At 33.3% G+C, this 12,602-nt stretch overlaps 2 protein-coding genes across 6 annotated transcripts; one reads left to right on the top strand and one right to left on the bottom strand.

Moving 5' to 3' along the window:
• Positions 1 to 378: 378 nt before the first annotated feature.
• LOC126878265 (uncharacterized protein C2orf42) lies at positions 379 to 4,405 on the bottom strand. 4 transcript variants are annotated; one of them, XM_050640860.1, is made up of 7 exons: positions 4,169 to 4,405; positions 3,338 to 3,726; positions 2,935 to 3,258; positions 2,637 to 2,856; positions 2,355 to 2,560; positions 1,359 to 2,274; positions 379 to 1,248 (listed from the first exon to the last, which is right to left on the bottom strand). In XM_050640860.1, the coding sequence occupies exons 2-7, from the start codon at positions 3,722 to 3,724 to the stop codon at positions 1,079 to 1,081; spliced, it is 2,223 nt and encodes a 740-aa protein (XP_050496817.1). In that variant the 5' UTR covers positions 3,725 to 3,726; positions 4,169 to 4,405; the 3' UTR covers positions 379 to 1,078. The 4 variants fall into 4 exon arrangements, with proteins under 4 accessions (XP_050496817.1, XP_050496816.1, XP_050496818.1 ...); XM_050640859.1 differs by having other exon boundaries at positions 4,179 to 4,405; XM_050640861.1 differs by lacking the exon at positions 4,169 to 4,405 and adding an exon at positions 3,977 to 4,160.
• A 458-nt stretch (positions 4,406 to 4,863) lies between these two features.
• On the top strand, positions 4,864 to 12,267 carry LOC126878270 (2-aminoethanethiol dioxygenase). Of its 2 annotated transcripts, XM_050640873.1 has the most exons (4): positions 4,865 to 5,112; positions 5,336 to 5,672; positions 11,105 to 11,357; positions 11,655 to 12,267. In XM_050640873.1, exons 2-4 carry the CDS (start codon positions 5,373 to 5,375, stop codon positions 11,660 to 11,662), a joined length of 561 nt encoding a protein of 186 aa, XP_050496830.1. In that variant the 5' UTR covers positions 4,865 to 5,112; positions 5,336 to 5,372; the 3' UTR covers positions 11,663 to 12,267. The 2 variants fall into 2 exon arrangements, with proteins under 2 accessions (XP_050496829.1, XP_050496830.1); XM_050640872.1 differs by having other exon boundaries at positions 4,864 to 5,112; positions 11,105 to 12,267.
• Positions 12,268 to 12,602: the final 335 nt, after the last annotated feature.

Here is a 12,602-nt window from a genome sequence, read left to right as displayed (position 1 = left end):
AATGTACGGCGCGAATGTGAACTTCAAAATTAAAAACTGTTAATTATATTTGACATATCGTTTTCCTCAAGCTAATTAATAACTTGTGTCTGCTTACATAAATACGACAGTGCATGAAGATATATGCTACACTGCAAACTACAATTACTTAAAACTTTGTTATTAAAACATTTTTATATTATGTTTTTTAATAACAATTGTTACATGTATATATTAACATATAAAAACAGACTTAAGACAGTTCTACGTTTCAAAGTACTATGAGAATATTTTTGTTATATAATCATATAAATTATATTGTATTGTATATGTTCAACGAAACTCTATAGTTATTTAAAATTTAAAGGACATATTGAAGAAAAAAACTGTAACTACAAATATTTTAGATACATAATTTATTTTAAGATTCAAACAAAGGAAGTTTCGTTAAATAATGTAAATACGTTTTGGCTCTTACATAACAGCATTCGATCTAAAGTATATATTTACAATATATCACATTCTTATACAATAATAATTTAGCACACTGTTGACAATAATAATAACATAATCTTTGCTATATTTACGTCCAATAAATTAATTAACAAATATATTGTATCGTGTATTCATTCAATGCACAGAAGATACTGATTTTGCAATACGATATAATATAATCATTTTCCATATCATGAAAATATGAATCATTTATTCTATAAGAAATCTTTATTTCTCTAATGTTTACCTTTATAAAAGGATACAATAAAATAAGATCAGTCTTTAATTCTTTAAAATTAATTTAGAAACTATTTCCAAACAAAAATTGCTTACAGGTTCTTTAATCACATTTAATCACATGTAAAGTAATAAAAAAGTGTAATGTGATGGAATCACATTGTTTAAAGCATTTTTTTCATTGCCATCTTTTAACAAAAATTTTATATACTAAATTATTTAGTATTCAAAATATAGCAAATTACTTATGAAATGATTTTCAGTTTGTTTTTGTCCAGTGATAACATTTTCTCAAAAGATCTTGTATCTTATTTGATCAATAATAGGAAAGTGAAAATTTGATAATATAAATATAAATATACAAAATTTAATAATTTTTTAGTAGAGCTATTTTCCTCCATCTATGGTTTGTCTCATTTTTTACATGACCAAATTCAAATCTAATTCTAAGTTCACCAATTTTTGATATTGGTAAAATATCTGGTATCCATTCTATCAAAAATGGTGTTGGTTCAACTTGATTTGGAGAAGTATTTCCTGTAAAATAAAATGAAATATTTTTTTATGATGCTAATAGATAATTAATATTTTTTTAAACATTTAGTAATTTGTAAACTATATTTTTTATACATATATTTAATACTTACCAACTTTCAAATACGTTTTTAATTCTAAGGGTTTAATTAATGCGTTATTATTGGTTTTTTTGTATCGGTCTATTTCCGTTTCTTCTCTTTTATACAATTCATATGTACCATCCGCGTTTTGAACAAAACTTCTTGTGATTTCCAAAGGTATTAGAGGTGTCTCAAAAATACTTTTGACATGTAAAATATTAGTAATTTGCCACGTATATTTGGTAAATGTACCTAACGGTACACCGTCTTTTCTAACAAATGCCGTTGTTGAATTTGGCAAACGTTTCTTTTTGCCACCACATGATATTCTTTCTCGTAAACAATCAAAAAATATTTGTGGTACATGAAATACTAAGGGATCTGGTTTTCCATCAAATTGAAAATGCATAGTTTGATTTATTCTTTCTGTTATCGATGCAAGCCATTTGATGAAAGGTAAATTTATATTAGCTTCGTCCAAATCTTCGCAAGGATTTTGATACTTCTTAACAATATGTAATTTTGTTTTAGCTTTTCTTGGTTCTATTGAACTTAAATTATTCAGACTTGTGGTGTTTGTGCTTGTTGGTTTGTCATCTCTTTTTCGCTTTGTTGAAATTGGCTGTGTTATACTATTACTTTCCGTATTTGATATACTGCCAGTATCATATTGTATTAACATGTTTTTATCTACTATTTTTACACCAGTAGTATTTGAAACAGTATTAGTATCAATTATTTTCATGTTATTTACATCTAAAATAGCATTTGTATCAAGAACTTTCAATGTTCCAGTATTTAATATCTTTATATTATCGTTTAATATATATTGGCTATTATTAAGCACATTATATTTAGAATCCATGCTTGTCTGATCATCCATTATCTTAACGGTATTTCCACCAAGTTGTACACCATTTTCATTAATTACTTCTAAATTATTCACCTAAATTTCAAAACAATTTTAATATTTTAATTCGTCTTCCTATGTTATATAAGCAAGCAAGTAATGTAATAAAATCTTACTTGTGATACCATATTATTATCTTCTAATAAGGTACGATCACATTCTACTCCAATATTTTCAACAATACTATGTGGTAGAATTGTAGACTCTAAATTCATTGAATCCAAATCTAATCTATTTCCATCTAAGCTCTGAACTGTTAAAGTATCATCTCGAAATATTAAAAGATGTGTATCTGTATCATCCGTTGTTAAACCATCAAGATCTATTTTAGATATAGTTTATAATATAAATATCTTGTTATACTAAGTTCAGACTATGAATAATAGAAATCTTCTTACCAATGCCTACTATTTTATCTTGTTCATCATTTTGTAACACTGTTGTTAGTGGTTTCGATACACTTAAATCATTCTGATCTAAGTTAATATAATAACTAAATTCTTCTGATAATTTTGTATCGCTAGCAAATGCACAAATACAAGCATAAAAATGTACACAACGTTTATTCTGAGAAGACTGCGCTACATCTGGTTTGTCTCCTGTTGTTTTCCCTATGCCCTAAATTAATTATTGGTACTGTGAATAATATTCTTAGTTATAAATAATACAAGTTTAACTTGTTTTACTGATACTTACTTTAAATGTGGAACAAGAACAAAAATAACGATGTTCAATTCTATCTTTCAATTTTGTAACAAAGAGAGAAAAATGAAGGTACCCTAATGGATGTTTTGGTGAAGCTTTGCATTTGACTGCCATTATATTTTTGGATACTCGTTGTACTAAAGGTCCTGAAGTTTCAGTAGCAAGTAACCAAATTTCTTGTTTCATTTCATTATTTACATTTAAAGATGATAGAATAGAGTTCCTTAAAGTTAATGGCTGTGCCTCTGCATAGCATCTTAAGGCAGCCTGTATATGTTGACATGCAGAGACAGGCGTATCGGACGAATTCTTTTCCTATAAGAGAAGGGCATTAAAGTTTTATTAATATTAAACTAACTATTATTATTAACAATTATATTATTTTGAAACTTACATGACATTTAAGAACACTAGTATCAAAACTTCTTTCACAACTATCAACAAAACATAATGCAGTGGATTGTGAAATTAGTGTTATCATTTCATTAGAAATTGTGGCATTTATCAGTGGTAATTGAACAAATCCACGATAGTCTGGGCCTTTATCACGTACTCTAACAGAAAAAACTTGAGCAGTTGTGCCCGTAATAAGCTTACATGCTTCTGTTGATAGTTTCCTTTTTTCACCAGGTTCCTTAAATACAGCATCACAATATTTGTTTTTACAACACAAACCACGAGATCCATTATAAGTTCCACATTTTGGGCATTTACGAATTCCACGTAATGTAGCTTTACCTAAGTCAGATAGTAACTTCCTCAAACGCTCCTCATTAGACATAGCTAAAAAATGTTATATTTGATTAGTAATATATAGAATCACCTTATCAAATAATAAAATATATTTTCAGAATAGGTTTGGTTATTTAATTTTAGATATTATTTTGTTACAATGCTATATTGTTGTAATTTTTAATAATAATATCAATTGTTATATAAATATAATGTGAATTAGATCTGTTTTTGAGCTTCATATTTATATATTCTAAAAATACTGCTATAAACACTTGACATTATGATTGTTAATACAAACCTCTATAATATACAATATGCAGAGATCATTGAATAAAAGAAATAAATAGCATTTATATTTTTAGATTATGAAAAGCTAATTAAAAAAATATTAAATTAAGGGAACATTTTTACCAAACACTCAAGCTCTGTTTTACATGACACATTTTGCTAATTCTAATTGGTACAGAAATTAAAGGCATTAAACTTTTACCTGCTCCTACCTTTTACAACAGAATTAATGTTTATAATAGGAGAAAAATGTTATGTACTAATAATTATAGTATAGAAAATTTTGCTTCCGATAGTAAATAAATAAAGCTCATCTCAATGCTAAATTACTAGCATTTACGATAGAGGGCATTACTCTCTCTACAACATTAACCCAAATTCACAGAATCAAATAATTTTCCAATTATTCTTAATTCGTAACATTACTATAAAATAAAAATAGTTCATATTTATTAAAATGTTGTAATATTTGTTATGTCGTACAAACTTAAATTATTTATAATAATTGCAAAACTTTATTATTTTTCTGATAATTAAAATATTCTCACACTTTCATCTTTCTATTATTTCATTAAATATATGCGTAGATATAATTAAAAAACACCATTCCTCCTAAAATTATATCTCAGAAAACATTTTTATAGCTATGTTTTTTTAAACATTTAAAAGTTATATTTTCTTTATTTATTTATTTATTGCGGTAAAAAATTAGTTAACTACATAAACTATCTTATTCAAATATTCAAATAAATTTTTATATATTAATATTCATTCGTATTATCTCTGATATTACACATTCAATGTAAAAACAAAATAAAAAAATCACTTAAGTAGTGCTTTAAACTTCGGAACTTCACTCATATTCATGTTTACAATGTCATCTGTATTGGTATTAAGTCACATAGCCATGTTTAGCAAAATTTTGTATCAAACGTAAAGCATCTGTAGGGACCAGTTTAATTAAAGAATAATCAGTTAATAACGTGTATTATTCTTTAAAAAGTGGTAGAGACGTATTAATTGAAAAACTATAGAACATATGATAAAACATAAAAATACACAATTTATTTAACTTGTAAATATGAAACAACTTTTAACAACATCGACTAACCTAATTTAACGAAGTTTTAAAAGAAGAGATTGAACGTAAGTAATATTTGTGTGCAAACATTGAATGGCATTTACTAAAATATTTACTTGATTTAAGCGCTTGGCATGTTTTTTTTGTAGTAAACTTTCAATGTTAGAATTATTAAGGCTACGCGTTACTAATTTTTAACAAAATCTTAAAATTACATTTTATATCTATATTTATATCTTAAGATTTTTTAAGTGTGTTACTGATATATTAATATGATTTGTACAAAAGGTGAATTCATAGAAATTGTGTTATAAAGTAAGTAAATATGACAGCGGCAATTAAAACATTATGGAAGCAAGCATTAAATACGTTTGAAGAACGGAGTAATGTCGGATTTAAGCTTTGTCAAAAGAACTTTGACAAATTGCGGTACTTGATGAACAAGATTACAGCCGAAGATGTAAATTTAAATAAACAGATCTTGGATTTTATTCAAGTACAGCATGCTCCGATGTGGGTAATTGATATATTTGAAAATAAAGACTTTGCTATTTCAATTTTTATATTGAAACATGGATTTACAATGCCAATACATGATCATCCTGGAATGCATGGGTTTTTAAAGGTATGATGTAAATATAATTTTAGTCATATATATTGTATCATAATCAATAATATATATTATTAATAATTATATATATATATGTCGGAGATGAAAGAACACCGGAGCCTTTGGAATTTTGGATAATCCCGCAACATTGTAACCTAGAGTCTACTATAGCTGTAATTGAACAATTGTAGTTATTCAATCCGATTGTAATTGTTCGAGAGTTGTGATAATGAGCTTGGGCTCGAGGCGACAGTCAGTCGCCGAACGTAGCCACGGTCACGGGATGAACGCTTTGTCTAACAAAGGTTTTTTTTTTCTTTTATTTATTTGTTGAAATTACAATCAATTCTCGCGTTGAGAATTTTCAGTAATTTTTCTGGCATGGCGCATGGCCGTTTATTTACAATAAGTTAATACTTATTATAGATAGGTATAATTTATAAGTATTATAAGTAAGTGTATATGCTTAATTTGGATAACTAAATGAATCTAGCATTTAGGTCTAGCGGGTAGTGCCTCTTCAGCCTGCGAATCTGGTCCGTCGTGTCAAGTAGTCCAGTAATTAGGGGGTTTCAGTGTTTGTTGACTCTTTTGCTATATCTGTCATTGTATTTTGCTATTTCCTCTTTGACTGTGGGTATCTTGAGGTCGCGATGGATGATTTCGTTGGTAACATACCAAGGTGCGTCTATTAAGGATCTTAGCGTTTTCGATTGGAAGCATTGTAGTATTTCGATGTTGGAGTTACTTGCTGTTCCCCATAGTTGGATTCCGTAGGTCCAGACAGGTTTTATTACGATCTTGTAGAGGGTAATTTTATTCTGTATGTTTAGTTTGGAGCGTCGGCCCGTGAGCCAATAGAGTTTTTTTAGTTTGTCCTTTAGTTGCTTTGTTTTATCTGAGATGTGTTTCTTCCACGTTAGTCTCCTGTCCAGGGTCATGCCCAGACTGGGACTGAGTCTCTGCTAGGAACTGTTGCATTGTTGATGGTGACCTGGGGGCAGGTTTGTTTTGGGAGCGTGAAGGTTACATGTGAGGATTTCTTTTCGTTGATTTTGAAGCCCCATTTGTGAAACCACTTTTCCATGGAGTCGAGACTTCGCTGGAGAGTGGATGAGGCTATTACCGGGTCTGCGTGGGTAGCTAATAGCGCTGTGTCGTCTGCAAATGTCGCTATTGTTATATCGTTTGATATAGGTAGGTCGGCAGTGTAGATGGAGTACAGTAGGGGCCCGAGGACACTACCTTGGGGTATGCCGGATTCTATTGGGAATGTTGCGGAAGTGGCGCCTAGGCATTTAACCATGAATTGTCTATTGGTTAAGTAGGATTTTAGGATGGAGTAGTAGGGGTGAGGTAGAATCTTTTTCAGTTTGTATAGTAGCCCTTCATGCCATACTTTGTCGAATGCCTGTTGGATGTCTAGGAAAACCGCTGAGCAATATTTTTTCTTTTCGAGTGTTTGGCTGATCGTATGAGTTAAGCGGTGGATTTGCTCTACTGTAGAATGATGTTTTCGGAAGCCGAATTGGTGATCTGGGAGTGTTTTCAAGTTCTCTAGGATTGGAAGGAGTCGGTTCGTGAGCATCTTCTCGAATAGTTTGGACAGGGTAGGTAAAAGACTGATTGGGCGATAGGAGCTGGTTTCGTATATCGGTTTACCGGGTTTAGGGATGAGGGTAATCAATGAGATTTTCCAGGCCTTAGTATAGTGTTCCAGACGAAGGATAGCATTAAAAATCGATGTGATGAGTGCTATCCCTTTTATGGGAAGTTCCTTGATTGCTTTATTGCCTATTAGGTCGTGTCCTGCTGCTTTCTTGGGGTTTAGGCGACTGATTGCTTCTATAGTCTCTGCAGAAGTGAAGGGTTCGATAGGAGGGGACATTTGGAAGGGGGTGTGCAAGTATTCAGTAACGTCCGCGGCAGCTTTGGGGGAATGGGGTTTGAATACTTTTGACAAGTATTTAGCAAACAGGTCGGCTTTTTCTATAGGGCTTCGCGCCCATCCACCTTGCGGACGGCGGATAGATGGGATTATTTGTGGGGGGTGTGTGAGTTTCCTGGAGGCCTTCCATAGTGAGTAGTTGGAGTCGGCTGTGGGGGATAAGCTGGCGAGGTATTTTTGGAAACAGTCGTTTTTATAATTTTTTAAGGTTTTGGATAGCTTTCTAGTTGCGTTGTTTAGTTTGCGTTTGTCATCCGGTGTTCTATGGGTCTGCCATACTCTTCTTAGTCTACGTTTTTCTGCTATTTTTTTTAGTATGCATTGGGGATATTCTTGTGTGCTGATAGATGACTTTGTCGGTGTGGAGAGGCGGATTGCGTTTATTATACTCGTGTTTAAGTATTCCGTGGCTGCTTCGATTTCTTCCTTTGTTTTTAGTGGAGTTAAGGCTGAAGTTGAGTGTGTAAAGACTTCTCTAAAGAGCTGCCAGTTGGTGTGTTGGTTGTGAATGGAGCCATTAGGTGTATTCTCGATGATTGTTGAACTGACTGTTGCTATCACGGGAGAATGATCAGAGAAGAGATCAGCCGAGGAGTTGATCTGGACGTGTCTTGATGAGATATTTTTAGTTACGAAGAAGTCGAGAAGGTCGGGTATTTTGTTGGTGTCAGTGGGCCAGTATGTAGGTTCGTATGTGGTGAGGTAGTTGAGGTTGTTGTTTATTATGCTGTTTAAGAGGTTTTTGCCTCTTGCTGTAACCAGTCTGCTGCCCCATTGGATGTGCTTGGCGTTATAGTCTCCTCCAACTATGAATCTATTGCCCAGGGTGTCCAGGAAGTTATCAAAGTCTTCTTTGGCGATGGAGTGTCTGGGGGGGCAGTATACTGCTGAGGTGGTGATTAAGCCATGACAGTCTTCTATTGCTACGTTTGTTGCTTGGAGGTAGTCTTTCTGGAATGATGGAAGTTCGTAGTGCTTAATACTTGCTTTGATTATTATTCCGGTGCCACCGTGGGCCTTTCCGCTGGGGTGTTGGGTATGGTAAAATTTGTAACCATTTATTTTCAGATAGTTCTTGTCGGTGAAGTGGGTTTCCGATACGAGCATTACGTCGATTTGCTGGTGTTTTAGGAAGAGTTCTAGTTCAAGTTTGTGTTGCGCTAGACCGTTGGCGTTCCAAAGTGCTATGCGCCTTGGTTTTATTTTGCGTCGGGGCGTATTAATTTATCCACGATGATTGTTAGTAGCGATAGCAAGTTATTTATTTGCTCTGATTGTTTCTCTATTAGCTTTTCAAGCCTAGAGAAGTTGTCTGTGTTAGGTGGGTTGGGGACACTGTTTTGGGGAAGATTCCTTTGGCTATTCGGGTTATTTTGGATGCCTTGTACTGCTTGGGCATAGGAGGTTGAGGTGGTGATGAATTTGGTAGGACTGGGTGTTTGGTTGGTTGAGGGGGTTGGGGTAGTCGTGAATTTCGGCGGGCTGAGTGTTTGGTTGGATACCTCTTTTGCTCTGAGTTTAGGGTACCTGTTTGTGTATAGTGTTTTATAGGCTGAGCAGCCTTTGTAGTTGGCAGGATGGTCCCCTTGACAGTGGATGCATTTCGCTGGGGTTTCCGGTGATTTGGCGCACTGGTCAGTGGAGTGAGTGCCTGCACATTTAACGCAGCGGAAAGTATGGTTGCAGTATTTCTGCGTATGACCGTACCTTTGGCACCTTTTGCATTGCACTATTTCTTTTTTCACAAGCGGTGGTTCGAATTTTACTATCGCGTTCATTAGGCGACTGATATTGTAGATTTCCTTATTGTTCGGCTTTTGTTTTATGTCTAGGAAGAATAAGGATAACGGGTCTTTCGAGACTCCATGCCTTATATTACTTACGTTGATGACTTCGTGGCCGAGTTTTGAGAGTTCGTGTTTGAGTTCGTCTATGTCTGCTGAGTGGTGGATGTTTCGTAGGACCACCCGGAAGGGCCTTTCCTGTTTGAGTTGGTAGGTGTGGAAGTTGGCGTTCAGGGTCCTAAGTATCTTGGTGAGTTTTCTGTAAGCTTCTGGGTTCGTCGGCAGTATTTTTACTTTATTGTTATTTATCTTTAGGTTATAATCCTCCTTGGAGATATCTCTCTCTAAGGACTTGATCATTGTCTGTATGTCAATGACGTCGTCCACAAATATTGGTGGGGGAGGGGGGATTCTCTGTGAGTATTGGTTTGGTGGCGGTTCTACGATTTCCATGGCGTCGTTTGAGGATTCCAATACTGCGAACCTGTTGTGAGTGTTTATTTGTATTATTGTTTCTATTTTCCGTTTCTTGGTAGTATTAGCGTCGTTGGTGCGGAGAGTTCTGCTACACTTCTGCCACAGGGGAGGTAGCGCGGGGTAGTTACGAGTCTGCTCCGGAGAGCCTGGTCGCGATTGCTGGGCCATCATCCAGCTAGTTAATTCGGAATGAATAACTAGTCGTGAGGCTATGAGGCTAGTATTCGGGTTGGGGTTAGGTGCGTGGGATTTTCTTCTCCCTAAAGGGTAGGGGACACTTGGCTGTGTTCACTTTCGACGGTTGGGCGACACGTGTTGTTTTCGGACTACGCTGGGCACTAGAGACACGTCTGCACGCTTCGGCACTCCACAGCGAACTGTCTAACAAAGGTATGGAGTAATTCTATAGCTCTCCTTAAAAGAAATATTCGTGGCAACACGCGACAATAAACATTCCAACGGTTTCTGTCCCGTGGCTCGCCACACGCAGACCCTATTCTTCGAGTAAGATGATTGCCAGATGTCGATGCGTCTCCGCAGTGCATGTTCGGCTAGCTCGAGGGCCCGTTATAAATCTTAAGATTTAGTCAACTGAAGTCCTCCAAACAGACAAACAGTCTTTGTCCCAACTACGGGAAAATAGGGGAGACCTATTTTTCAACGAGCGGCGTCTCCCACTAGCAACTTTCCCTCGAGGGCGGCTAGCATCTTTTTCTAACCACCGATATGGAGATTGACCAATTAGCAGCAACGCCAATTTCCCTTACTTTCTGAACGAAGGCTTTTCTCGACGAATCCGATGATCTCGTGTCCTTAGACACACCCCATTATAGTTTTCCTCTGTGGCATCATCGGGACGGGAAAGGCATTCTCGCTCGCGATCTCATTGATGAAAGGAGTAACCCTTTACGACCAGTGAATATTACGCGTCCGACTTAGATTTTGTGAGTACGTTCATCTATCATCCCGTCGACCGCGGATTCGTTATTGAACCTAGGATCATTGTCATTAGTTTCTCGAGTACCTAACTACCACGGTTACTTGTCCGGCTCTATAATAATCGTATTGGCACTAGTCAATGTCTTCTCTATTGCATAACGACAACGTGTAACCCAAACGAAGATTCGTTTCACGCCCCTAACCCTAATTCTAATGTAAACCCGACATATATATATTAATTTTTGATTTTATTTTAAAACTATATAGGATTAAAATCTTTATTATACTTTAAAATGTAGGTAATCAGTGGTGTAGTCGAAGTAAACAATTATACTCTGAAGCCAAATGAGGATCATACAATCAGATTAAACAAAGAAGTAATGGCATATAGACATAAACAAATATCATTACACAGCAATTCACCTGCTTGTACTCTTACACCAAGAGACAAAAATTTACATGAAATTACATGTATTGAAGGACCCGCTGCATTTTTGGATATACTTAGTCCTCCATATGATGTAGATGATTCTGGAAAAGGTTTGAGACCATGTACGTTTTTTAAAACTGTTAGTAGTTCCAAGCTATGTACAGATTCAGATATAGTGGAAGAAGTAAAATTGGTGGTTATTGAAGGTCCACCAGATTTCTATTCTGGAAGCCTTAAATACACAGGACCACCTTTAATGTGACCTGAAGTATCAAAAAATATTTCTTGTTCTGTTTGTTAAAAAGTTTTGCATTTTATTGAATTGATTTACATTTGTAATTATATTACAAATTTTTAAGAATATTTAAATTCTAATTGAATGTATAATATTGGTGTTTAATTCTTGTACCTTTTTGCAGATATATAAGTTTATGAATACATATATATTGATTAGATAAGCTCCATATATAAAAGTGATATAAAAATTTTATATTTTATAATATTAGTTTGTATTGGATATAGTTTATCTTTATTTATTACGGATTTTGGACTGAAATTGAATATAATTTGTAACCTGTGACTCTTTGCATTTTTATTGATTTTTTGTATACAAAAATGTTATTTGTATAAAAATCACGAATGTGAAATGATTACATTATATTTACTATTTCGTTGATACATAGAATAAGGATGTAAACAAAGAATGTATTATAATACACTTTACATGTAATGCATGATAAACAAAGGCATATGATAATTATTGAATAAAAACAAAAATTTTAATTGTATAAAAAATACTTACTTATATTACATAATATTTAAGAAATAGGTTTATCACATCTATTGTAAAAAGATATGCATTGTATTTTGATGTATATGTTATAATCCTTTTAGTTTAACTGTCTACATAGTTCTTACAGACCAAGAAGTTCAATCTTTTCAAGATAATTAATATTTCTAAAATATATACTATATTGTACTTAAACAATACAAATTTACAAATAGCTTAATAATAAATATATTTATATATCATACAGTCTTTCTTAAAATATTCCTCTGATTCCCGAGTTTTTATTATATATTTATTCTATTTTATTAATGGTGATGATTATTTTTTCATAAACGAATATATCTTTTATCGTTTCAAAAAGGGCCACAATTTTATATGTAAAAAATTGTAAATTTAAATATTTAACTTATTGTATAAATATACTTTTTAATTTGTTTTGACTGAATATTTAAAACATAATGACAGTAAAAACTTAAATATTAATTATACGAATATAATTTAGCTGGAGAACTTAAAAAATTATAAGTGATAAGTTAGTTAATTTATTGGTTATTTATATTTATCAAGGTATAAAAAA

This window comes from Bombus huntii, chromosome 2, assembly GCF_024542735.1.
Source record: "Bombus huntii isolate Logan2020A chromosome 2, iyBomHunt1.1, whole genome shotgun sequence".
Classification (NCBI taxonomy): Eukaryota; Metazoa; Arthropoda; class Insecta; order Hymenoptera; family Apidae; genus Bombus; species Bombus huntii.
Note: the sequence above shows the minus strand (reverse complement) of the source record. Positions and strands in the feature narration are given on the sequence as shown.